Source organism: Lampetra fluviatilis, chromosome 51 (assembly GCF_964198595.1).
Source record: "Lampetra fluviatilis chromosome 51, kcLamFluv1.1, whole genome shotgun sequence".
Classification (NCBI taxonomy): Eukaryota; Metazoa; Chordata; class Hyperoartia; order Petromyzontiformes; family Petromyzontidae; genus Lampetra; species Lampetra fluviatilis.
Genome location: NC_136325.1, coordinates 9083064 through 9109519, shown reverse-complemented (window position 1 = coordinate 9109519; position 26456 = coordinate 9083064). Strand labels below are relative to the sequence as shown.

The following is a 26456-nucleotide window of genomic DNA, read 5'->3' as shown; positions in this document are numbered from 1 at the left end:
GATTGGTCGATTCTCATCACAGCAGGAATCGACGGGGAAATCGCGCTGACTTTAGAGTCGAGGAATCGATGCAGCGATTGCTATGGGTTACGTGACGACGCAAGCGTCAGCGCGTTGCCCGGCAAAACCACACGGTCCGGGCACAGTGAGTCCAGTCCGGGCAACAGGGAATCCAGTCCGGGCACAGGGAATCCAGTCCGGGCATAGTGAGTCCAGTCTGGTCAAAGGGAGAATCCAGTCCGGGCAACAGCGAATCCAGTCCGGGCAACAGGGAATCCAGTCCGGGCAACAGTGAATCCAGTCCGGACATAGTGAATCCAGTCTGGTCAAAGGGAGAATCCAGTCCGGGCAAGTGAATCCAGTCCGGGCACAGCGAACCCAGTCCTGGCATAGTGAGTCCAGTCTGGTCAAAGGGAGAATCCAGTCCGGGCAGAGTGAAAGTGAGTTCAGTCCGCCAACTTAAAACAGTGAATCCAGTCCGGGCATAGGAAGTCCAGTCCGGGCATAGGAAGTCCAGCACAGGCAAAGTGAACCCAGTCTGGTCGAGAGTGAAGTTCTGCTGACCCAACTTCACTCGGTCTGCAGAGTCGCGCTGTGGAGGTGAGCAGAGAGGAGTGGTGAGTGTTTGGTGGGGTGAGTGGTGAGTGTGTGGTGGGGTGAGTGGTGAGTGTGGTGGGGTGAGTGGTGAGTGTGGTGGGGTGAGTGGTGACCGTGGTGGGGTGAGTGGAGAGTGTGGTGGAGTGAGTGGTGACCGTGGTGGAGTGAGTGGAGAGTGTGGTAGGGTGAGTGGTGAGTGTGGTGGGGTGAGTGGAGAGTGTGGTGGGGTGAGTGATGAGTGTGGCGGAGTGAGTGGTGAATGTGGTGGAGTGAGTGGTGACCGTGGTGGGGTGAGTGGAGAGTGTGGTGGGGTGAGTGGTGAGTGTGGTGGGGTGAGTGGAGAGTGTGGTGGGTGAGTGGAGAGTGTGGTGGGGTGAGTGGTGAGTGTGGCGGAGTGAGTGGTGAGTGTGGTGGAGTGAGTGGTGACCGTGGTGGGGTGAGTGGAGAGTGTGGTGGGGTGAGTGGTGAGTGTGGTGGGGTGAGTGGAGAGTGTGGTGGGTGAGTGGAGAGTGTGGTGGGGTGAGTGGTGAGTGTGGTGGAGTGAGTGGAGAGTGTGGTGGAGAGTGTGATGGAGTGAGTGGTGGGGTGAGTGGTGGGTGTGGTGGGGTGAGTGGTGAGCGTGGTGGGGTGAGTGGTGAGAGTGTGTGGAGTGAGTGGTGAGTGTGGTGGGGTGAGTGTGGTGTGGAGAGTGTGGTGGAGTGAGTGGTGAGTGTGGTGGAGTGAGTGGTGAGTGTGGTGGAGTGAGTGGTGAGTGTGGTGGAGTGAGTGGGGCGTGTATGGTGGGGTGAGTGGTGAGTGTGGTGGGGTGAGTGGAGCGTGTGTGGTGGGGTGAGTGGTCAGTGTGGTGGGGTGAGTGGTGAGTGTTTGGTGGGATGAGTGGTGAGTGTGGTGGAGTGAGTGGATAGTGTGGTGGGGTGAGTGGAGAGTGTGGTGGGGTGAGTGGTGAGTGTTTGGTGGGCTGAGTGGTGAGTGTGGTGGAGTGAGTGGATAGTGTGGTGGGGTGAGTGGAGAGTGTGGTGGGGTGAGTGGAGAGTGTGGTGGGTGAGTGGAGAGTGTGGTGGGGTGAGTGGTGAGTGTGGTGGAGTGAGTGGAGAGTGTGGTGGAGAGTGTGATGGAGTGAGTGGTGGAGTGAGTGGTGAGTGTGGTGCGGTGAGTGGTGAGTGTGGTGGAGTGAGTGGTCAGTGTGGTGGGGTGAGTGGTGAGTGCGGTGGGGTGAGTGGTGAGTGTGGTGGAGTGAGTGGTGAGTGTGGTGGGGTGAGTGGTGAGTGTGGTGGGTGAGTGAATGAATGGAAAGTGATGTTATGTTCACAGTGGGTGGGGAGGGGCTGGTCACCCCGTGGTGCCCTTATAAAACTCAACGTTTAACCTACTCACGCCGGCTTGTGCCCGCCCTCACAGTCGGGCATATTTGCGGAATACACCACGCCGCCGTTGACCCTGGCCATTGACGGAGCAACCCAACGTTCCTACCAGCTCCCTCCGCAGGAATGTGTTCATAAAAAACTGCTGAAGTAGGCGAGAGATCTGCAAAGAATCAAGTTCGCACTCGCCACATGTGCTACTTGTGGTGAACATGAAAACAAAAACTTGCTCTTATTAATATATAATCAGTCCCTCCAGAAAAACGCGATTATGCGATCGCATGATTCCACGCAAAATCAGCCAAAGTCCGCATATTTATGCGGGGGGCGCGTTTTTTCAAATACGCCGCACTTTCGCCGCATAAATTGCAGATTTCCGCGCGCAAAATATGCGGGCTTGCATGATTTCATAATCCCCGCATTTTCGTTGCAAAAAGTCACATATATCTTAGCAGAAAGTTGAAAAATGTTGCGTTTACTTCACACAAGTGCAGCCATTTCCCCTGTTGCCATGGGAACGTTATGAAGTGACGTCACTCATTACGCGACATCATTGAAAAGCTGCAAACCCCGCGATGCCAATGAAACCATGATGAAGCCCGCAAATCTTTCTCATTTGCCAACAAACATAAGCGCAAAAGACCGCGCAAAGCAGTTGTAAGATTGCACTTTTTTGTTAGTAGTATGTAAATTTACATTACTGTAAGACTGTACTGTTACTGTATTGCTTACGTTACTGTGCACTGAAAACACTTATTTTAACAGAAGATGTCTGTTTTGTATAGCTACCTCTGTAAAACAGGAAGCACACATTTTATTTTTTAATATTTTATTTATTCATTTTTACAGAAGTTGTAGCATATTCATTTTGTAAAGCTACAGAACTTGTTCGACTCAATGTTTTGTAAGTTTGAGCCATCTGTTTGTTAAGGTCTGAAATAAAACAAGATGAGAACTTAAATATTCCCAGCACTTTCTGTGATGTAGTATGCTTGCTTATCATAGGAAGTAATAAGAAATGACTCTTTACATTAAAGTAGTAGCCTAGTGAATCACTTTTTTTCTCTTTTTCATCAAACCGCAGTTTTTGCAAGTTCCCGCAGTTTTTGCAAGTTCCCGCAATTTTTGCAAGTTCCCGCAATTTAATCGCATAAAATTGCATAAATATCCCGCATATTCCATCGCATTTTTTAAGAAAACGTGCCGCATAATCAACGATTTTGCCTGCAACAATCACCAAAAAACTCCGCGTTTTTCTGGAGGGACTGTATAATTACGCGTTGTCTTTTAAAGTGATTGGTCTCCACCAGAGCCAGAAGCCTGCTTGAGGGCCTCGTCTCGCCGCCGGTGTCAGAGCAGAGAACAACGCCAAAAGACGAACGGTACAAGCGCAATGCACTGTCCTGCAGTGTTGTGTAAGTGCCGTTCATAATCGATTATCCGGGCTGCTGCTTCCAGCGTTATCCGGCGGTCCCGAGCCGATCCGGCGAAACCGCTCCAAAGGGCTGCAACCAGGTCAGGAGATCGGCGCCGTTAGCATGATAAAAAACGAGGTAGCTACGCTTGATTTCAGTGTCAAATGTGTTATATACGGCACCTTATACACTACATACAACTTAATTAAAATACTGCACTTGCATGCGTCAACCCACGCGGCTTTCGAGATTGGAGTGGTCAGTACAGTACAGTAAATACGCTAACCTTTAAAGTAGATTTATTTATGCCAACCTCATATAGTAAACAAATGTAATGCACTAAACAGACATATGACAACACCTACAAACATAACATCATGCAATAATGTGCAAAAATAAGCAATTTTAAATAATGATGATTCTTGATTATCCGGCGGTTTTGAAAATCCAGCGCCTCCACCTCCCTCGAAGCCGTCGGATTATAATTATCGATGATCGACTGTATGTATGTTGAACTTCTTTTGCACCGTACGTAGCCATCCGCAATAATCGGAGGTGCGGGGGAAGGACAACAAACAAAACACAAAAAGTAGTTTGAAGAAATGAGTTTGTCAATCAAGATGAATTAAAAGTTGCATAGCACCGGTGGCTTCCTAATGTCGGAAGGAAGAGCGTTCCAGACGGCCGCAGAAGCGCATCTGAAAGCGCCGTGCGATGCGGTGACCACCGTCTTTAAGTAAAGCCTCTCCCTGCCGATGTGCCCCGAATGAGACGAAACCCAGTCCAGAGTGTGTTGCTTGCCAGACGTCTGGTGTTGCTGCAAGTTTTAATATGAAACGTGCTGAGATAATTTTTTTAAACAGCATGAAATGTTGTGTTTTTGCCTTTTAAGGGATGGTGTGACCACTGTCAAGTTTAGCTGAAAGAGCCGATAGATAAAAGGTCCCATTCGTCTTTCCCAACCGCTCTTCAAATCACGTGCGGTGACCATGAATCCTCACACCGGGAGACGCCGCCTGAACCACTGGGTAGAGGACTTGTTCCCCGCCAGGTATGCCTGCACTTCAGACGACCTTCTCGGCAGCGACGAGCCATCACCTTCGTTGGCGGCGGGGGAACAGGCTCGCCAGAGTCGAGCCCGGCGCCTGAAGGACATTTACGGTGCCGTGTTCGGAGAACAGGTGGAGGCTGCGCGTGAAGCCCGGCTGAAGCACATCGCCAGCAGCATGGTTCGCGAGTACCCCGAGAAATACGCCGCGCGAGACGACCTCGCGGGGTCCCCTCGCGAGTCGGAGCGGCGCGTGGACGGCGCGGGCGACATGGATGTGGAGGAGCTGACGACGGAGCCGAGGTGCTTGTGGAGCAAGGAAGATGTGGCCGTCTTCAGACGCAACGCCGAAGAGAAAGACGCGCAGCTTCGCAGGCTGAAGTCTGTATTGACCGTGTCGGAAGCGGACAGGGGTGAGCTGAGGGCTCGCTGCGAGCGCCTGGAGAAGGATCTGAGCGAGAGCGTGAGGACGGGGTTGGCCGCCCGGCAGGAGGCGGACAGGCGGGCGATGCACTGCCGGCAGCTCGAGTGTGAAGTGCACAAGCTGCAGAAGTCACTTGGAGCCCTGCAGGAGGTGAGAGAAAGCGCCATCATCTAATCATTGCTCTCTCCTCGCCTGATGTGTCTTGATAGTACTGAATGGTCTAAGTATGATTTATGACTGGATTGCCCATAATGCGCCCGATTTTGTCACATCTAAGAAGCTAAGCGGCTTGAGTCTGGACTGTGCCAAGGACTCATGGCGGGGCTACGTGCTGGATCCCACGTCCACGCTCCTCGCCTTCAGAAACTCTCGTTGACCAGTCTGGCGAAGTATGGTCAAATAACCCCCACGGACCCCATGGCGTGAACAGGGCCTCATCTATCCAGCGGATTGACAAAGGGCTTTGCATGCATTTCCTTTCCGTAAAAAGTATTGAAATTCTGCCTATTACCAAATCACACTAAATGTACCTGATCTCATCAGATCTCAGAGGCTAAGCAGAGTTGAACCTGGTTAGTACTTGAATTTTAAGACCTTCAGCGGTCAGAATACGGTGGTGTTGAGTGTGTGACACTTTTGTATTTGTGGGTTTTCTCTGGGTGCTGTCTTGTGGTATTGGTAAAAAGATTGCAAAGCGACACGCTCCAGAAAAAAGTCTTGAGACTCAGTGGTGCTTTGCTGAGCACTATTTCCCACACGTAATTAACATTGTGGTATACAGGGACTCCTCTACTTATAAACATTCGACTTACGAACTTTCAGAGATACGAACAAACCTGTCCGTATGTCCAGTTGCCTGTTCGGACCGAGATTCGTAAGTTCAACCTCCAAGCGGCATCTACAGGAGATGATACAACGTGTAAACCCATTCCCCGTCTTTAGTGTACACGCCGTGCAACATGTTGGGAATCGACAGGAGTAAAGTTGGACTTACGAACAAATCGACTTACAAACAGACCTCTGGAACATAACTGGTTTGTAAGTAGAAGAGTCTCTGTATACTGAAGTAAGATTAAACATGGGAAAATAATATAATATATAAGTATGTTGAACGTCTTTCGCGCCGTACGTAGCCAACCGTGCGAATCGGAATATAAAACATACTTCGTAAAGGTGAGTATCTCAAAGCATCAACATAGGTTGGTTTGCAAACGTTGATGCTTATGGAATTTTTGCGTTAATCTGCTCACAACTGTAACGCAAGGTTGTTTGTTTGTGAAGGTTGTGATTGCAGCGCATGTTGATTGTGAAGGTTGTGAGTGCAGCGCTGGTTGTGTGTGAAGGTTGTGAGTGCAGCGCAGGTTGTTTGTGAAGGTTGTGAGTGCAGCGCAGGTTGTTTGTGAAGGTTGTGAGTGCAGCGCTGGTTGTTTGTGAACCTTGTGAGTGCAGCGCTGGTTGTTTGTGAAGGGTGTGAGTGCAGCGCAGAGCCAGGCGTCGCAGTGCCGCAGGGACCTTCACGCGGCGCGGCTGCAGCAGCAGCAGCTGAGGGCGCGGAAACAGGAAATGAAATCGGAGCTGCAAAAAGCGTCGCAGGAGTTTTTGCTGAAGGAGGCCGAGCTGCACGGGAAGATGGAGCTACGCTACAAGTCGGCGCTGGCGGAGTTGCAGGCCGAACTGGGGCGGACGCGCGAAGAGCTGCAGAGGGAGCGACAGGCGCGCGGTCGAGATCTGGCGTCCCTGGAGTTGCTTCGACGGCACTTTCTCAACCTGCAGGCTCCCAGGGTCGATGACTGCATGAAGATTACTCATTGGTAGCATTGTAAATGAGCGGACGTTGACGTGAAGACAGGTCCTCGGTCGCAGATCGTAAGCGGTTATAGTTGTTTTTTCTTCTGGGATGGAGGGGCGAAGAGCGTCTTGACAAAATTATGCCAGCTTAAATAGTCGCTCCAAGCCTGGGGCGTGTCATTCAGACTCTGTCTTCTCGACAGACCTGTTCTACACCTGAGGACGGCTGCTTGCGTTGTGGCCGAAACGTCGTGAGAATTATTTTGTTTTATTTTTTTATTTCCATTCTACGTGACTTTACCGAAAGAACCAAGAAGATGAATCCCTGCAGTCACGAAAGCTTTAAATCGAAAGGTTCTAGTTGTGTTATGTGGACAGGTTGGTAAAATAAAATGTTGAATTTTAACGAGACTTATTGTTCTCATAATCTGAAATGAGTGTTGGCGGAGCTCACAAATGTTGTGAAACTGCCCCGTTGTGGTAGTATGGCATTGTGTTGTCGTGTTATGTTGGTGTGGTGTTGTACAATGGTGTGAGGTGGTGTGCATTATGGTGTGGGTATGGTTTGATAGGGTTTTCGTGTGATGGTGTACCGCAGTGGATTGTGGTCTATAGAGTTGGGTATTTAGATCGGAATGTGCCCCATCTCGCAAGTGAAGCAGGCTCAGCCTGGATCTTGGGTAGACGACCACCACCACACATAGGCGTGCTATGGGCTGTTGGGCTACCTTGTCAGCAGCAGGTGGCAGTGTAGCAAAAGCCATTGTCGCACTATACTCAAACATCCACCAATGCATTTCTTACCTGTTTAGTCAATTTTCCAAGCCATTTTTAAAATGTCAACCTCTTTATTTCAGAAAAACAGTGAACAGGAAACCCAAGCGTGCCACTTTTCCCATCATTCCCCTTACGACTTGTTCCACACTCTGCCTCCCCTTAACCTCCATTAGCCCATTCTATTTAACGCGGCAGCAATGATGCATTCAAGAAATGATGCATTCAAGAAATGATGCATGCAGAGATGAGGATAAGCGCATGTTTGGTTTTGTCCCGAGTGAGATGATGAAACTCGATCTCCAGTTGCTACTCTCAGCTGGCAGCGTCAAACCCGACGGGTGAGATGCACTTCTTGTTGTTGAGACGGTGGTGGGAACTTGGCACCTCTTGGCCATTGCCCCCCCACTGTTGGCGACTGGGACATGGGCACGCTTTCACAACCAGACGAGATAAAGGAACATTGTCCAACACGCGCACAGGGCCAGTTATGGCTTCCAGTTACGTCCTGAGGGTGTTTCTCATGGATCTGCTGCGTCAGGTGGGATGTAGACTTTGGTAGTCGAGCTTGGGTGAAGTCCAGTAAAGTCAACATGGACGGGATTTGACAAAGTAGGCTGAGTAAAAGTTGTAAATAGGTAACTTGACATGGCACGTGTGGCATAGACGCTGACTCTAGGATTCAAACACAACACGTTCATATTTTTTTCAGAAGACTATGCATTGTAAATAATTTCTGTCAATGTTTAGTCAAAGTCTAGGCCCCAGCCAAAGTGGAACAGGGCATAACGCCATGAGGTACGATGCAGTCCCGTTGGTTCAAGACGTTTCCCCCATCGCTGCTGTTTGCTCGTTCTGGGAGGTCAATATGGTACTGATGACATCCGACAGTGCCACCTTCTGCACTCACAGACAAGGACATCCACAGACACAGAACCAGAGACATGCGTAAAAACAAAGAACACAACAACAACAACCACCATTCGCCACTAAGTGGCGGTGACGTCACCACGGTGCTTGTACCAGGCTATGTGCACGTTGAGGCCACGTGAAGTGAAACCACATAGACACACACGGCCACACATTTTCACACTGCACGTTTGATGTCACACCAAAAAACATTTTTTGAACTGAAAAACTGTATAATACATAGAAAATTAATGTATTATGAAAAAGTGTCACTCATTGGAGAGTTAACCTGTATTATGGACATGTCTTTACTGATTAAAAACTTCTCCTTTGAAAAGGTATTAATTACAAATTGAAAGTTGTTTGCAGCTGTTGAGACATGTATATTTTGACCCGAGTGGGACAAATAAATCTACGTCCTTTATATGTCAAACCATCCCAACTGGTGTCCTACCCCCCCTTGGCTAAAAAATATTTTCACGCCTTAAGATGCTGAGACATGTACGGTCAGGATAGAGGGCGACGCAGTGCGTTTCTCAGCATCCGTCAACATCTCTCAGGGTCGCGCCGCACCGCCCTGGAGTCGGGAAGCCCCGAACTCGGGAACAGGTGGCACTGCCCGTTTTTTAAATCTTGAATTTTATGAATGAAGTGAAAAAGATTGTACATATACAATCACCAGGGGCAGCAGGGGCTGCAGTTCAGGGCCCTGGGTTTTGAGTGGTCCACAAAACATCTTCTGCTTTATACCAGTTGACAATTCTGTAACACAAGTCAGTGGTGGCCAATACGTGGATCGCGATTCATGGGTGGATCTCAGGATACATCGGTACGTACGCTATCATAAGCAGACGGAAATTTTCGTGATGGCTGATGGCCAAAAAAGTCCCCAAGAATCCATACATTAAAACAGCATAACTTCTAGCAATATATGGCGCGAGTACTTGGTATGCCTATGTATGTAGAGTATATTACCGTACAGGGTTAAATCCATCGGGGTAATTGTTGGTCATGGCTATCCCTCTTGTAGCCCACCTCCAAGCTGATGGATCGTGCCTTTGCTTTCTAGACTTTCCCCCAATTATCGACCCCTAACTGCCTCCCGAACGAGCCAGAATCCCGAACCGGCCATAGCTGCTACCACCCTCATAGCAGTTAGTTTCTAGCGTCAACAGAAAACTGGCACAGCAACGACTGACCTCTCCGCTGCTGCCTATCACACTCCTTGGCATCATGGCCTGCTGCTGAAATTGGCTAAAGTCATCAGATGCTGTTCTGTGAACCTAATCGACGCGATGCCTTGCAACCGTACTTTTCGGGTTACACCTCGCTGGTGGATCGTGCATGTGCGTTAAGATCCACCAGAATGGATCCGAGTGGTGTATTGGCCACAGCTGTGATAGCTAATGTGATCATGAAAGCGATAGCATCATTATTTTCTGAAATTAAAATATTTAGGTGTTTTTTTTACTTTGATTTAACTTTCCAATACGTATATCGCATCCAAACAATAATGGAGTGTTTGGCATTGGGCAAGGGTTGGGTCAATATAGTCCAGGGAAGGGAGTGAACATATACAGGAGAGGGGCCCTCAGAATTAAAACAGGCCCAGGACACGATGAAACTTCACCCGGCCGTGGCGAGCGCACCTTGGTTTGCAGAAGCCCCTTGAGCTGATAGAGCGTCACATGCCCGTCGCTGTCCCCAACCAGCAGGCAGTGGCCGGGCGCGCGGGAGAACGCCACGCGCGTCGTGTGCACCCCACGCCGACCTGGGCTCACCAGCACGGGGTCCAGCCTGCACGCGCACACCCAGCGGCAACAGAGCCGGCGTGCTTCCACAATCGCAACGGCATTGCTGTTGCAATAGCAGCGCTCGCTCAACATTTTTTGTTCATTCCACGGCCCTCGCACTTTGTCGAGCTTGCTCAATCTTCGGGAGTTGAGAAGGCCGGGGGATGGACACTGACGGCTGTCTGCTGCCGTACTGTGCAGCAGCGGCCAATGGAGAGGCGAGGGTCGATCGGCCACTGAACAGCATGGACAGTTCGCCCGTCCCAGCTTTCGAACGGTCAGGTTCTCTTATAATCCCGAAATGCCGCGGCACGCCTGTTGCAAACTGTAGTCATGCACTCTCGCCAACACTTGGACTTCCAATGCAGATTCAGCCCAAGAGCGGCTTCACAATGTATTTTTGTGTTCTGCTCTCGTGTCTTGCATCACGTGAAACGTGTCCACACCAGCGCATCGAACTAAGCATTAGGGCCACGTGGAGTCACATGATAAAGGACGATTGTTTAAATCATCACGTGATTGTGACGTAAAAAATGTCAGACCCCTTTACTCCGCTCGCTTTGCCTCACCCCAAACTTGATTGAATCAGCATCTTTATTTATACCGGAGGAATCCGATGGGCTATAAAGCTCTTTTTTCACAGATGTCCAGTCAGATTGGCTGCCAGTGCTTAACGTTTATATGTCCAAACATTCAAACAGGTTAATATTGCGATATATTACCTGTTGTATAGGGAAATGTACTTATAGCACAAACAGGCTCAGCCACATTTACAATATTCCTTTACATTTAAGTGCAATTAAATATCTGGCCAGGTAGGTCAGCGGTAGAGCGAGCGGCACGCAATGGGAAGGTCGATAATTCCAATGTTAATGTTGGTGGTTAACTCTGCACGTGATCCCTCTGGGATCGATACAATGAGCAGCACTTTGTGTGGAAGTCAGCAGTGGTGGTGTCCTTTGGATAGACTCACCCCAACCATTGCAATGTGGAATTTACACCACTGGATCAGCATTGTAAACAGAACATGACCACTGCCCCAATGGTCATTTTATTAGGAAATATACATTTTTTTTTGATATAAAAACTCAACCTAACCTTTTGGTATTTTACCAGGTTTAAGTCCCACTGAGCTATGTAGCTATGTTTCACCACAATTCATACCTCACCACAATTCATATCTCAAGGAAGTGGCTTATCATGTGGAAATTCACAGCAGCCAAATACTCTAAATGCATGTTTTCTAAATGTGGAGGGAAAAACCGGAGGACGTGGAGAAAAATCCACGCAACCACGCGGAGAGAGACTTGCAAACTCCAAATACACAGGCCTCGGGATCGCACCACGACCCGTACACCAGGCGAGGTAGTTAACATCTCGGCCACTGCGGTGTGCACGCAGCCCGACGTACGTGCTGCTGGACAGGTCCCACACATGCAGAGCCTCTGCGGTGAGCGCAGCCAGGAGTGTGGGGCTATGGGGGGACCAGGCGACGTCCAGCACGGCCTGACTGCCACACTGCAGGGTGAGCACGGGGGACGTGAGGTCCACCCTCCACAGCCGCACGCTCCAATCGGAGGAGCAGCTCAGGAAGACTTCCGGCTCGAAGGGAGACCACAGCACGCGGTAGACTGGGCCCTGCGCACACGGACGTCGCACGGCGATTTAGCCAACCGCACCTCCGGTTAGCACGGTTGGCTACGTACGGTGCGAACGAAGTTCAACATACATACATACGTACATGTTTGTCTCCATCAATGGACGTTTTTAAGCCGCGTCTAATATGGCAAATGGTTATTTTTAGGTTGACAGGTTTACTTTATTACACCCGGGGAAAAAAACCTGTTGAGACAACAACTGTGTGATAATACAGGGCAGTTGAGACCTGAACGTACACTTGTAAATCGCAAATTCCCACGAAAATCTGAAAGCTCTGCCCGAGTAATTTTCGGCTCGTTATTTTATGCGCCGTATGGCCCACTTTGCCAACGGCGGGCTCCACCCACTCCCAGCGGGGCCGACCCTCGGAAACGGTCGTGACTTCACGGGGAAGATGTGGAAATTTAACGGCGTCTGTCGCGTAGGTCGACTTCGGATCCGCGTTTTCAATGTAAAAAAAGTGAATGCGGAAAAATCTCAAAAGTAACGTAAAAAAAAAGCTTGGGATAACATAAGCTAACCCAAACATACATTGTTTGGGTTAGATGATCACAGAGGACAATAACCATTGTGATGTCCCACAGTAAAATATGATGTCAGATAGCAAAATTTGCACCATGATTTCACTGACAATAACTTTTTCACGAAACTAAAATTAAGATATTTTGTTTATCGTGCGCAATAGAGAAAATATCTTGAAGCGCTTTACATCGTACGCCAATGAATATTTCGCGCGGGTAAAAAAAAAGTTGAAATGTGCAACGAGAGAAGAGCAATGGAACTTGATAGACCGCAGCAGACACGGCAAATGACGGCCGTGCGCAGCCCTCTGCGTGTGGGATTGTGGGGACGTATGCCTCACCTGGTGAGCGGAGTAGCTGTGCAGGTGCTGCTCGCTGTAGGAGCACGAGCACCTGTGGATGAAGCCCTCCTCCGTGCCGGCCAGGTACATGTTGCTGTCCTGCACGTGCACATATGAGCGCGAGCACACGCAGAGATGAACGTGCGCAGGTGAGCACGTGTACAAGCGCACACACAGACGCTGCAATGTGCAAGCCACTCGGTTGCTTTGCTTGGATTCGTCAACAATAGGGTTCTTCAACGAAATATCCGGTTGCACAACTGGCATGAGGAAGAGAGTGATGGTGAGGCGTGGTGGCCTCAGTGGTGATGATGACCACTGGATGTTAACTACCTCGCCTCGTATACAAGAGGTCGCGGGTTGGATCCCAACCCTGATGCCTGTATGTTTGGAGTTTGCGTGTATTTCTCCCCATGGTCACGTGGATTTTTCTCCGGGTCCGCTGGTTTTTCCCTCCACATTTAGAATCAACATCACGCGTTTAGAGTAATAAATTTCCACATTCAGTGGGCCTTACGTGGTAAAAAATAATAATAGTTTAATAGTTTAGTTATCGAACTGGATTCAATTAGGCATGCGTACCTGAGGATGGAAGTCGACGCAGGTTCCACAAGCCAGTCTCCAAATGAGCGCCTCATTCTTACGTTCCCTCTGCCCCTCAACGCCCGCAGTTCGTCGAGTCCGGCCTTCCCCAGTCCGCTTCAGCCTCATCAGATCTGACGCGTGTGTTGGACATTAGGTTTAACTGCGCATTACAACACAACTGAAAAGACCGCAGCTCAACTAATAGCGATAATTCCACGCGCACACACGCCACACGATACTGCTGTGTGTGTGTGTGCGTCTCACCCTGGCAGTCAAGGCCTTTGCGGACGGCCCAGCGGGTGACACGACCGTCAGCTGAGATGGATGTGAGGGTCTCCCCACGGTCCTCCCCACCTCCTCCCTGCTCGAACCTCACCCACTGCACCTGCCACACTGCACCCATGTGTTTGCCCGACTCGCTGAGAGACGGCATCCAAACGCACACGTAAGTTCAGCCTCTTGGAATCAAGCAACGTTTCTTTTGTTCATAGTTTGTGTCTTGCTCCCTCAGTATTGCCACGGTGGAGATATGTTAACCTCCCCATGGCGTGTCCGATTAGCGCGGTTGGCTACGTATGGTGCGAAAAAAGTTCATCACACATACGTACAGTTCTGGGGGTGTGTTTGACCGTACTTCACCACAATGGTCAGTAAGGGCTGGTAAAGGCGGAGGACTAGTTAGCCGTGGCAGCGAATGCGAGTCGGGTCGCCGGGTTAAAAATTCAGTGCGTCAACCACTGCCCCACCACTCCACCACTGCGTATGTATGAATGAAAAACAATTGCTTCTTACGTGCAGAATTCAAAACAACAATAATGACATCCACAGTCCTATTCCACTGTTACAGTTTTTAGGAAAGAATAACTGAAATTATGCTGAGGCATAAGCATCAAACAACAACGACCGCCATCCGCCACTGGTGCCAAGCTCTGTGCACTTTAAGGCCACGCTAAGCAACCGGGCATTGTGGCACATCTCTGTGGTTTGGAAGCAAGTGTTGGTGGGTCGCAGATTTGTTAAATGCCCAAATCTGCCCGACTGCAAGGTGGCCAAAAGACAGCAGTGCAGCAAATTGGGTTCTTGAAACGATCTGCGTGCCACTTAAGAGTGCAATCCCCTCGTACGCTCGAGTTTTTTCTCTGGCTCACTCCGTCTCACTCCCGCATGCAGAGCAATGCCTTAACAACACGGAATTAGCCAAACATCCCAATGCAGGACCCCCCCCTCTTTAATGAGTGGCTTGAGACTCAGTGAAGCTTTCCTGGACGAGACGAATGACGTGAAGCTCTGACCTGCTGGTGAGAGAGGGAACGTCCTCAGCCCCTCCCCGGGTGTTGTGAACGGCGACTGTTCCATCCAGCGTCCCCACTGCCAGCAGGTTTGCGTTTGCCGCGGAGAAATCGATGCAGGTCACTCCCGACTCCATGTGAAACACTCTGTCCGGCCACTGGCACGGGGAGAAGCGACGGGGCACGTTCAGTGTGTGCAAACATGAGACGAGTCATTGGGAGTGAAGCAGTCTCGGTCAATAAAGTAATGCTGACTGCTATAGTCATATGCCGCTGTAAAACATTACAGAGGGGGTATACCTAGGGCCAATATTGAAGGTGGATTGTGGTCAAAGTAATTAAGTTAGGTGAACGAGATTAGGTCGGAGTGCTTTTGAAAAACTGAACTTCGTTGAGTAGAATTGTTTCGCGCGACTTTTGTTTCACTCATATTGATCTTGAGGCCAACTTGATTGCCTTGTTTACTAAGTTATTCAATATATTCCGGTAAATAATTCCAATTTAAGAGTTTGTCTGCTAAAATAAATTCGACCAGAAAATATTGATCCAGAATGTGCAAAGGATAATGGACTGAAATGTAGAGTTATTACATTACACTTTTGAAAACTCGTTTCTTTAGAAGCACTTTTTTGTGTTTAGTTTGTTGTCCTTCCCCCGCACCTTCGATTAGCACGGTTGGCTACGTACGGTGCAAAAGAAGTTCAACATAGACATTTACAAAGACACTCTCAGGCTCTGAAACAGACGCTTGTCCATCGTTTTAAAACCCCAATTACTTACAACACTTCGTAATAAACCGTGAAGGCTGGTTTCAAAGTACGTGAAGGGGTCGGAAGCCTCACCGTGGGATTCTTGAGTGACCAGCCACAGGCCAGTCCCTCCTTCTGGTCTCGGATCCCAAACTCCCCATAGCCCACGGCCAGCAGGTCCTAAATGTGTACACGCACCATGCAAAAGAGCACACACCATGCAAAAGAGCACGCACCATGCAAAAGAGCACACACCATGCAAAAGAGCACACACCATGCAAAAGAGCACGCACCATGCAAAAGAGCACGCACCATGCAAAAGAGCACACACCATGCAAAAGAGCACACACCATGCAAAAGAGCACACACCATGCAAAACAGCACACACCATGCAAAAGACCACACACCATGCAAAACAGCACACACCACGCAAGACAGCACACACCATGCAAAAGACCACACACCATGCAAAAGAGCACACACCATGCAAAACAGCACACACCATGCAAAAGACCACACACCATGCAAAAGAGCACACACTATGCAAAAGAGCACACACCATGCAAAAGAGCACACACCATGCAAAAGAGCACACAGCCGCGTACGAGTAAGCCATCTTTAATTAGCCCGACTGGTCGTGTAGCTTCTGATTGTTTAGAAGCCAGAGTTAAAATGGCCTTCATTCACATTCTTTATTTTTCATTCGTTAAGATGATCACAGTTTTCGGGGGCAATGGTTTAGTGTTCACGTCACTGACGTGGGGCATCAGTACCCAACCCCCCCCCCCCCCAATGATCCGACCAGCGGCGACTTGTGTATGTACGTGTGACCAGATTGTATAGCTTGACATCGGCTCGAGGTTTGGGGTGCGACTTACTTTCGAGAGCGTCTGATAATCCGGAGAATATGGTGACATCTATTTGGCAAATGTGCCAATTTGGCTTCCAGTTTGTCAAATTGATCCTCTGCCATGAGGCGTTGCCATTCATTCTCCAGTCTATTCGCAAGGGCATTCCTCCCCTTCCGATAGTGCGGTTGTATGTATGTATGTTCAACTTATTTCGCGCCATACGTAGCCAACCGTGCTAATCGGAGGCGCGTGGGAAGGACAACAGTTACCACCACAGTGCATCGGGTTGTTCGTGCGTGCGCACCCCAATGTGTGAACCTCACCGGGTTGAGCCGGTTCCAGGCCAGGCAGCTGACGTTTCGGCCCTTGGTCAAGCCGCATGAGAAGGCCCAGAGTCGCTGCAGGAAGGGGCCCCCCCCATGCACCACCGCGGGAATCTGCGCGCTGCTTCCGTGCAGCGTCTTCGGGCCGACTTCCATCCCCACGTTTCCCCGGGGCCTCCTCTCTTGCCCCTCAATTGCCTTCGCTTCCTCTGGAGCTCCCTCTTCGTCTTCCGTAACCCCATCAGGATCTGCACAGCACATAACAAACCAGAATCAGAATTATAATATTTATACCGGAGGAAACCGATGAGATATGAAGATTTTTTTTCACGGATGTCCAGTAGGGGCGGATAAGAACGTTACAACAACAAACAGTACAAAAACACGATGGTAGTGCAAAGTATAAAGGTAAACAAATCACCCAAAAACATACAAATACAACACGAAACCATCCCCATCCTACCAGGCAAAGCCTACTGAGGCATTAACTTGTTTTTCAGAAGCAATCTGGCCACAAATGATAGCTCAACCGACTCATTGCAGCAGCAGCAATATGAAAGCAACATCATAATATTCGCAATCGGGGATCGTGTGACTTGAGCCAATAACAAGAAAAAAAGAAAATGCAACACAAAATAGAATGCCGCATTTGTAGCTAAGAATGCAGGCTGTGCATCCGGGCGATGAGAGATGAGCGTGAACCCGTCGTTGGTGAGAGAAGACGACGACGAAGTTACGTCCGGTTGCTCTGACTGGCCCTCATGGCCAGGCCGCTTCTGAAATAGAAGCTAATAGCTCAGTGGGTCTTACCTGGTAAGATGAATTTTTTAGTTAATTTGTTTACTTTTCCTACACTTTGCACTCCTATCGTGTTTTTTTTTTTATATTGTCTGTTGTTGAAATGTTCTGACCTGCCCCGACTAGTACATCTGTGAAAAAAAGGGCTTTGCAGCTCAATCGGATTCCTCCAGCAAAGACTAAACATTGCGATACCGATCCTGTCTCTCCAGCACCCACCTGGCAGCACAGGCAGCTGGCGATAGGCAGCCATCTGGGGCTGATAGAGGTTTGCGACGAGCACGCGCTCCATGGTGGCCAGGTCCCGTTGGAAAGACGGGGAGCCCAGGACAGCGTCCGACGGAGGAGCACCGCTCGGCTCGGCCAGGAGCGGCACCAAGCCCGGGGCACTCTCGGTGCCCTGGGCAGTGCTGGAGGAGAGGCTGCGCTTGCTGTCTACAAACAAAAAGAGAAAGATCCCCCGCCCCCCCCGTGTAGCGTTTATCGGGCTGTTGGGGAAAGTTGCTGTTAGCGAGCGCCTATGAAGGCCGGCAAGGCACACGAGCGGGTTGGTGGCCAGCATCACCCCCAGCAGACTTTCTCTCGCTCGTGGCAATGTTTACGCGCCGCACCAGGTACTCAATTGAGGCCGAGTCGACCTTGGGGAGGCCCAGGCCCAGTTCAGAAATCGTCACTGGTGTTGGCCGTGAGCGGGAATCAAACTTGGGTCGCTGGGTTCCTAGCGCAGCGCGCTAACCGCCACCATATCGCTAATCGCCACAATATCGCACACACACACGCAGCTCACATGGTGGGCGGTCGCACAAATACCACTTTAGGAGCCGCCTGATCCGGTTGGGGGTTGTACCGTGTGTTGTTTGGTGCGACGTCTGACGTTTCGCTCCACGTGCTGGGAGCTTCTTCAGTTTGCATGTGCTTGAAGAAGCTGCCAGCACGTCCCTAATATGTTTCGTGTTTAGTTTGTCGTGCTTCCTTCGCACCTCCGATTAGCACGGTTGGCTACGTACAGTGCGAAAGAAGCTCAACATACATAGAATATATACATTCAAAGAGCATTATATACATGAATGCAGCTACTCACCTGTGCCCATGGAGCTTGCAGTGATCTCGGTGCCTGGTGCGAAGCGCTGGCTTGCTGCGAGACTTGTTGACGAGCTGGGCTGGCCTGGGCTCTCTGCTTTACCGGTTGCTGTTTTGGAGGCCTCCAATTCGCTTAACGTGTCATGCATGTCCCACGTGCTGGCAAAAATACCTGAAGTGGGCAAAAGCGTACGGGTGTGTCATTTATTATACGGTAGTCGCGAGGGGGTGATCAAAAAGCCTGTGACCTGACTTTGTGCTACAACGAAAGGTGAATGTTAATTTTAAATGATATTGCTGTTCAACAATAATTACCAAATTTTATAGAAATGGATTAATTCAGCTTTTTTACAGATGTTTAAAACATTCTTGTTTGTATGACGAATTATTAAATCACGTACCAAGGATGCGTTTTATGGGATATCTTACATGAGTATGTAAAGTCATCGTTATGCCCTCTATCCTGATGACATCACTATGATGATGAGAGAGAGAGACACGCAAACTCCAAATACACAGCAGGCGTCAGGTTCGGGATCGAACCCACACCCTCCTGCATACCAGGCGAGGTAGTTAACATCTCCTAGCCACCATGTGGCACCCAGTTGACACCTGCATCGGCGGTCACGATCCTGTCACACTGCACTTCTTTGCTCTTCCGCTGCAGGTTGAGTGTCTGCGCGCCGCGCTCCATGTAGCGCTCGTTCCCCGCGCGGCTTGAGCACAGCTGCTTGTACGTCTGGTTACGCTGCCTGACATTCCACACACACAACACGGCGCACCAAGACGTTGTTATGCAGTAGTCGTTGATGAGCCATCAATGGGGCCGTTTCAAATGTTCCTCCAGGTGCCACGACCCGTCGCTCCTAGCCAGGTCCACCTGGATAGGCATCGTCTACATCTGCGAGGGTGGTGATCTGTGAACACCAGGCTGAGCGTGAGATTGCCTATTTACTCCAGGAATATAAATGAGTCGGCCTATCATTCTTCCAAAGTTTATAAATTGCTCTCGTGTCTTGTAGAAATTCAACAATGACTCTTGATTTATGGGAGGGTGGCATTTCTGGCTTCAGGCCTTCATAACAAGCTAAGTGCATTGCCCAATGCTCGTTTGACAACTGGTCGATTTGAGTTCTGATGACGAGATGTTAACTACCTCGCCTGGTATGCAGGTCGAGTTTGCACGTTCTCCCCGTGGTCGCGTGGATTTTTCTCCGGGTTCTCTGGTTTTTCCTTCCACATTTCGAAACATGCGCTTAGAGTATTTGGCTGCTATAAATTTCCACGTGATAATTTCCTAAGCTTTGCACTCATCTCGTATTTTTGGACATCTATTCTGATTCTGACTTCGTTGAGCTATCATTTGTGGCCAGGTCGCTTCTGAAAAAGAGCTACACAGCGGAGTGGGCCTTACCACGTAAAATATAAAGTTTAGTTTTGTTAGTTAATCACCTGATAGCCTCTGCCTGGCTGTCTTGTGTGGACACAGACACTGAGGTCATGTCCATGATCTCCATTGTCGGGGTTTCAGACAGCCACAGGGTGACGGTGCGGTTCAGCTCTGCCTCTCCCAGCACCTCTGGGTCCTCTTCTTCCCGATTCTGCACCTCTGAGACGAGAATTCAGATTGACATTCGAGCAGAAATGAGCCAAACAGAGAAGCGTATTCAAGTAAATGTGTATGCGTCGTAGAAGACAGTACGTGCGCGTAAAAAAAAGTGTTACGAATGTTTGCGTGTGCCACCACGGGGTCATGTTCTCATTGGTTTATCCTGTTCAAGTAAAACATGACACGTTTAACGACACATCGATGCATCAATAACAATCGATTGTCGAGCACAATTTACGATATTTTGAGCAATTATACACCTAATTGTGTGTGTGAGTTGATTATGTATAAAAATTTAATAAAAATTAGACTGTAACTAAAATAAACTATATGGAAAAATAAGACATAAAACAAATGGGACGCAATAATTGATTCTTAAAACGAATCCCGACCCCGATATTTTTTAATCGCCGAGGTGTGGCGTGAACTTTGGTCGCGGGTCGAGTCACGACGTGCCTCTGAGATAAGTGCCCGTGTGCGCTTGGCTACCTGCTAAGCTGCTGTAGTCATTCTGGACGCTTGGCTCTGCGATCTCATCTGTCAGGGAATCCAGACTGGAGTGGGCAGAGACCGAGAGGCTGCTGCCAAAAGTGGATCTGTGCACAAGGAGCGCAGACAAAAAAAAAAGCACACGCGTTGTGCAGGCTTCATGTTCTTCGCGCGCGTCCTGGTATACAGCTACGTGTGTGCTGCGAAAACAAACACAAAGATGCATGGAGACTGGAAACAAGCGATTAAACACAAGGTGTCCTGGAGCGAAAATATAGCAGGAACCCCAGCATGCTTTGCATGTGAAGGTGACATGCATTCAGCCTTGTGATGGCAAAAATATCAAAAGAACCGAGACTGTGGCATCCGTAATTTACGCAGCAGGGCAACATACGTGCCTCAGGCACCAGTGGCAGCAGTAGGCAATGATGGCTATACTGCACTGATGAGTCCTAATAAGGAGAGAACGGGCCCCCCCTCCATGGGAACGTGTCAGTTCCATCACTGCGGATGGAGACGAGTGCCAGCTCATGGCTCAATTGAGCAAAAGAGGCTCCGTGGCTCTGTGTGGCCTGGTGTGCCTCTGCCTTGCCGCACAGCTGCCTCCGCGCGTGCTGCAGTTTCCCCGACGCGTCACCTGGTGAACTGGCCGGCCATGCTGGCGGTGTGCACGGCGGTCTGGTAGAAGGAGTAGGAGGAGAGCATGTCCGTGGCGGAGCCCCCCCCCCCGCCAGAGGGGCCCCCCGCTGCGTCCCCTACGCCGGCTCCACGGCTCGCCTTGCCCTGCTCTGGGGTGAAGAGAGGTCGCGGGGTCACGTCGCACCCGTTCTCATCCAGCACCTGCGGGGTTCACACACAAAGCATTGGTATGGGGGTGGTCACGTGGTCCTGTGGTAGGGCGTTTGTCACTGGCACGTATGTACGTTAAACTTATTTCGCACGACACGTAGCCAACCGTGCTAATCGGAGGTGCGCTTGTTGCAGAGGTACATTGTTTGCATCCAGCAGGCTGGTCATTACAGTGGGTGTATTGGTCATAAAAAATACGCGCCGTTTGTTTCACAGTGGATGTTACAGATCCTGTGCTGTTATTCAAAAAGGGTAGGCCATTGTGTGCGAGCATCATCTTCCAAAGTCGAAATATGACCGGCAAAATTACTCAATTGGGAATTATACACGGCAATCTTATTCTTCTTTCGTATGGCTGATGTAGATGCAGAGGAACAACTACAACTTTTTATTCAGGTGATCAAGCCAGATAACCGCGTTAGGAGCAGTGGAGTGTATTGCTGTAATGTCTCCTTCATATTCATGGATCGGGCCTTGCATGGCTATATGTTATACTACGGTCCGTTCTAGATGACCAGTCGCACACGACTGGAGAGTTTTGCATTTTCAATTTGTGCATCAGGTATCCATATCTGCCATGGTTTGTGCGGATGCGGCTTAGGGTGGACCATGAGCTTCTTGGAAGATCAAACCGATAACAATAATCTCCCCGTAATGTGAAAAAACTTGTTAGGGCCTTGCTGAAAAAGTCATGGGACTAAGCCAGGCTTTCCTGGGTTAACACGTGTATTACAGTAATAAAAAGCCTATGGAAAGGTTCAGCAAACCTAGTGTGCGGAAACCATCTGTTTGGACCATATCTCTCACATCATTATCAACCATGGTCAATCCATCTGTCGCAATTCTGCATGGCAACAATCCATCCCGTACCTACCGGACGTCCTCTTAGACCCAGCCAATTAGTAAGGTTTGTCACGTAAATAAAACGTGCCAATGAGAGTTACTACTTCAGTACACTGGTGTGTTGGAGAGTAAACCCACAACATTTACAATTTGAGTGCGATGTTTTGCTGGTGATTACAGCCAGCTTCATCAGGCGATTTGCCAGAATTGGTGGTGGCGGGTTAACGACACGTTTATATTAATGTGATCTAACCCAAAAAAACCTCTTATGGATAATATTGCTCGCAAACAGCCTACGTGCTAGGTCTTGCCATCTACATGACCGGCGATCTCAGCTCCAGAGTTCTTGGTGGCGAAGTGCGATCGCCGTGACCGAACGTCTCCTGTGTTCCGCCGTTGATTGTGGCTCTGACCAGCATGGAGGGCCGCAGTCCTCCCAGCGCGGCTCCCCCTGCTCTGCCCTCCGCGGGTCCTGCTCCCAAGCTGCGCCGGCTCGACGACGTGAGGATGCTGCGCGTCGTGGCGCTGCGCGTGCCCACCCGGGGGACGACGGCCAGCGAAGAGGCGCCCTGTGCTCCCAGTATCACTCCCCTGCGCTGGCTCATCCCGACGAACGTAGAGCCACTGCGCACACACACACAGACAGAGTGCACACACACATAGCGCATAGTAGACACGATGGCGATGCCACTGCAGCGCTTGTGCCAGGCTACGTACGCTATGAGGCTATCGTGTGAAGTGTGGACGTCTCGCCGACAGGTCACGGAGGAGGCCCAGATTTTACGGGTTGACTGAGATGACTGGCAGCTACGGTTAAAGAATGGATTTTCGCAGGAGTGCCTTTGAGTGATCTAGCTTCAGCAAGTTCTTTTAAAATTGTGCTGGGGGAATGTTTAGCTGTGTACTGATTAAGGGTGGAGTAGTGGCACAGTGGTTAGCACAGAGCTGCCGACAATTTAGCCTGCGCAGCAGCCTGTAAACACCCGTTGTTTTCACGATGTGGTATTATTCACCCACCCAAGCACTCTCCAGGCTCAACTCTGCTTGGCTTCTGAGATCTGATGACATTGGGTGCATTCCAGGTGCAGTACTGTAATTGGGTCATAGGACATACACACACATGCCGTACAACAACAAAAACACACTTGCACAGACACAAACACGTGCAGACATGCGCTGTGTGCACCAGAGGTCGCAAACGGATTTTGATTCCTTACCAGTACCCGTACCTGGCCGCACCAAGGCCGGGTACGGGTACCCGTTCCCTACCCATACCCTACCCGAAATGAGTGACAAACGGTTACTCACCAGTGACTCACGGCCTACCCGTACCCAGCCGCACCAGGGTCGCAAACGGGTACCCGTACCCGGCCGGATACGGGTAGCCGGGTATCGGGTAGGGTACGGGTATCGGGTACCCGGTTGCGACCTCTGGTGTGCACCCACGGACTGGCTGCAAAGGAGGAGGCGACGACTCACGATTGTTTCCCTCTGGAGTCCTTGCTCAGACTTGGTGGCAACTTCTTCATGGTTACAGATAGATGATGGTGCAGGTCTCTGTGTCACACACACAGGTGATGGTCTGTGTCACACATACAGGAGATGGTACAGGTCTCTGTGTCACTACAGGTGATGGTGCAAGTCTCTGTGTCACTACAGGTGATGGTGCAGGTCTCTGTGTCACTACAGGTGATGGTGCAGGTCTCTGTGTCACACATACAGGTGATGGTGCAGGTCTCTGTGTCACTACAGGAGATGGTGCAGGTCTCTGTGTCACTACAGGAGATGGTGCAGGTCTCTGTGTCACTACAGGTGATGGTGCAGGTCTCTGTGTCACTACAGGAGATGGTGCAGGTCTCTGTGTCACTACAGGTGATGGTGCAGGTCTCTGTGTCACTACAGGAGATGGTGCAGGTCTCTGTGTCACTACAGGTGATGGTGCAGGTCTCTGTGTCACTACAGGTGATGGTGCAGGTCTCTGTGTCACACACACAGGTGATGGTGCAGGTCTCTGTGTCACTACAGGTGATGGTGCAGGTCTCTGTGTCACTACAGGTGATGGTGCAGGTCTCTGTGTCACACACACAGGTGATGGTGCAGGTCTCTGTGTCACTACAGGTGATGGTGCAGGTCTCTGTGTCACTACAGGTGATGGTGCAGGTCTCTGTGTCACTACAGGTGATGGTGCAGGTCTCTGTGTCACTACAGGTGATGGTGCAGGTCTCTGTGTCACTACAGGTGATGGTGCAAGTCTCTGTGTCACTACAGGAGATGGTGCAGGTCTCTGTGTCACTACAGGAGATGGTGCAGGTCTCTGTGTCACTACAGGTGATGGTGCAGGTCTCTGTGTCACTACAGGAGATGGTGCAGGTATCTGTGTCACTACAGGAGATGGTGCAGGTCTCAGTGTCACTACAGGAGATGGTGCAGGTCTCTGTGTCACTACAGGAGATGGTGCAGGTCTCTGTGTCACTACAGGAGATGGTGCAGGTCTCAGTGTCACTACAGGAGATGGTGCAGGTCTCTGTGTCACTACAGGAGATGGTACAGGTCTCTGTGTCACTACAGGAGATGGTGCAGGTCTCTGTGTCACACACAGGAGATGGTGCAGGTCTCTGTGTCACTACAGGTGATGGTGCAGGTCTCTGTGTCACTACAGGTGATGGTGCAGGTCTCTGTGTCACTACAGGAGATGGTGCAGGTCTCAGTGTCACTACAGGTGATGGTGCAGGTCTCTGTGTCACTACAGGTGATGGTGCAGGTCTCTGTGTCACTACAGGAGATGGTGCAGGTCTCTGTGTCACTACAGGTGATGGTGCAGGTCTCTGTGTCACTACAGGTGATGGTGCAGGTCTCTGTGTCACTACAGGTGATGGTGCAGGTCTCTGTGTCACTACAGGTGATGGTGCAGGTCTCAGTGTCACTACAGGTGATGGTGCAGGTCTCTGTGTCACTACAGGTGATGGTGCAGGTCTCTGAGTAGCTAGTGATTGTAGCTAGTGAGTAACTAGTGAGTGTAGCTAGTGAGTAACTAGTGAGTAACTAGTTAGTGAGTAACTAGTGAGTGTAGCGAGTGAGTGTAGCGAGTGAGTAACTAGTGAGTAACTAGTTAGTGAGTAACTAGTTAGTGAGTAACTAGTGAGTGTAGCTAGTGAGTAACTAGTGAGTAACTAGTTAGTGAGTAGCTAGTGATTGTAGCGAGTGAGTGTAGCGAGTGAGTGAATGTGGTTACCGTGAACTCGCAGCGCCTGAAGGCAACGCTCTCGCCGTGACCATGGCGACGCGTTTTTATCAAGAGCCGCGCTGATTGGCCGAGCCCCCCACCTATTAACGCCGCTTCCCATTGGCTGCTTGAAGCGACTTCGCCGACGCGGGTGCGCCAAGTGCGTGACGTCATCGCGCGTGGAACGGTGGCGCAGCGGTTAGCGCGCCGCGACCCCTGGCCCCACACGAGTTCGTTTCCAGCTCGCGGCCGACGGCGGGGGGGGGGACGTCCTCTTTCTCACAGAGGTCCAGTAAGAGTCCAAAGTATAGGAAAGGTATGCAAGTTACGAAAAAAATTAACCCGTAAAAACAAAGTTTTTCACTATACATCCTTTATATGCGTGGCATCGGTTTTATTTTATTATTCATTTCTGTTTTTCTTGAGTAAGAGTTTCATTTTTATCACATTGGTATTTTTTATTAAATATGAACAAACAAAAAAATCCAAAAAAGTGGAAAATTTTGGAAAAAAAATTTCATGAAAATAAATTGTCACGCGCAACGAGTCTGTGTGCAAAATGTCAGCTCGATTGGATCACGGGAAGTGGGTTAAAAAAACGACCGAAAGATGTGCACGGTCGTAAGCGCGCAAGCAAGCAAGCAAGTGAACTTAATATAAAGGATTTAAAAAGTAGAAAAATACAAATTGCAAAAGTGTCAATGTTGGCCAGGTTATGGTTTTGGGGGGGGGGGTGCCCATGTTGGTTAAGTCGAACAGAGTGTCGCTCAACCTGAGCTCGATTACTGCTCGATCACATAGACGTGTATTCAAAATGTCCCACCTTGATCGGTGCTCGATTAGTGCACTCGCTATAAGAGTCGCCCTAAGCACCGGGATTCAAAAGCAGCCACGTGATTTTCCGTCGCTAGGGGTCTCCCTCGTGTTGCAGTCTCGCACTGCGGCTGCTGTGTTGAGAGCTCCGGAAAAAGTGTCAAAAAAAATCCCACGGCGATACAAATCCCTAGTCCCAGAAAAAAAGATCCTCCCGTATAGCCTCAAAACACACCCACCGTTTTGAAACAAAACCTCAACAAATTCCACACATCGTGTTAGTGGCGAGATCTACACTACCTCACCTGGTACACAGGAGATCGTG

The 26456-nt window shown here is 49.9% G+C and overlaps 2 protein-coding genes across 6 annotated transcripts; one reads left to right on the top strand and one right to left on the bottom strand.

Annotated features, from left to right (window-relative positions):
* The first annotated feature begins 143 nt into the window (after positions 1-143).
* LOC144948935 (uncharacterized) lies at positions 144-8036 on the top strand. Of its 4 annotated transcripts, none has more exons than XM_078878686.1 (4): positions 144-600; positions 3269-3340; positions 4266-4995; positions 6313-8036. In XM_078878686.1, exons 3-4 carry the CDS (start codon positions 4363-4365, stop codon positions 6658-6660), a joined length of 981 nt encoding a protein of 326 aa, XP_078734812.1. In that variant the 5' UTR covers positions 144-600; positions 3269-3340; positions 4266-4362; the 3' UTR covers positions 6661-8036. The 4 variants fall into 4 exon arrangements, with proteins under 4 accessions (XP_078734812.1, XP_078734810.1, XP_078734811.1 ...); XM_078878684.1 differs by having other exon boundaries at positions 3252-3340; XM_078878685.1 differs by lacking the exon at positions 3269-3340.
* On the bottom strand, positions 8030-26456 carry DNAI4 (dynein axonemal intermediate chain 4). Of its 2 annotated transcripts, XM_078878681.1 has the most exons (18): positions 25328-25371; positions 23575-23652; positions 22509-22719; positions 21041-21243; positions 20404-20510; positions 19758-19914; positions 18918-19057; positions 18307-18477; positions 17445-17660; positions 16428-16675; positions 15347-15433; positions 14508-14662; positions 13480-13634; positions 13213-13346; positions 12631-12729; positions 11521-11747; positions 9966-10113; positions 8030-8307 (listed from the first exon to the last, which is right to left on the bottom strand). In XM_078878681.1, the coding sequence occupies exons 1-18, from the start codon at positions 25369-25371 to the stop codon at positions 8227-8229; spliced, it is 2661 nt and encodes an 886-aa protein (XP_078734807.1). In that variant the 3' UTR covers positions 8030-8226. The 2 variants fall into 2 exon arrangements, with proteins under 2 accessions (XP_078734807.1, XP_078734808.1); XM_078878682.1 differs by lacking the exons at positions 23575-23652; positions 25328-25371 and adding an exon at positions 26437-26456.

Bases quoted from the DNA above. Each gene is read 5' to 3' on its own strand.
- LOC144948935 (XM_078878685.1), top strand. From the start codon at position 4,363: ATGAATCCTCACACCGGGAGACGCCGCCTGAACCACTGGGTAGAGGAC. The intron at 4,996-6,312 runs GTGAGAGAAAGC...TTGTTTGTGAAG, and splicing joins CACTTGGAGCCCTGCAGGAG to GGTGTGAGTGCAGCGCAGAG.
- DNAI4 (XM_078878681.1), bottom strand. From the start codon at position 25,371: ATGGTCACGGCGAGAGCGTTGCCTTCAGGCGCTGCGAGTTCACG. The intron at 21,244-22,508 runs GTCAGAGCCACA...TGAACCCCGCAG, and splicing joins GACTGCGGCCCTCCATGCTG to GTGCTGGATGAGAACGGGTG. The intron at 13,635-14,507 runs GTCAGAGCTTCA...GCCGTCTCTCAG, and splicing joins GTTCCCTCTCTCACCAGCAG to CGAGTCGGGCAAACACATGG.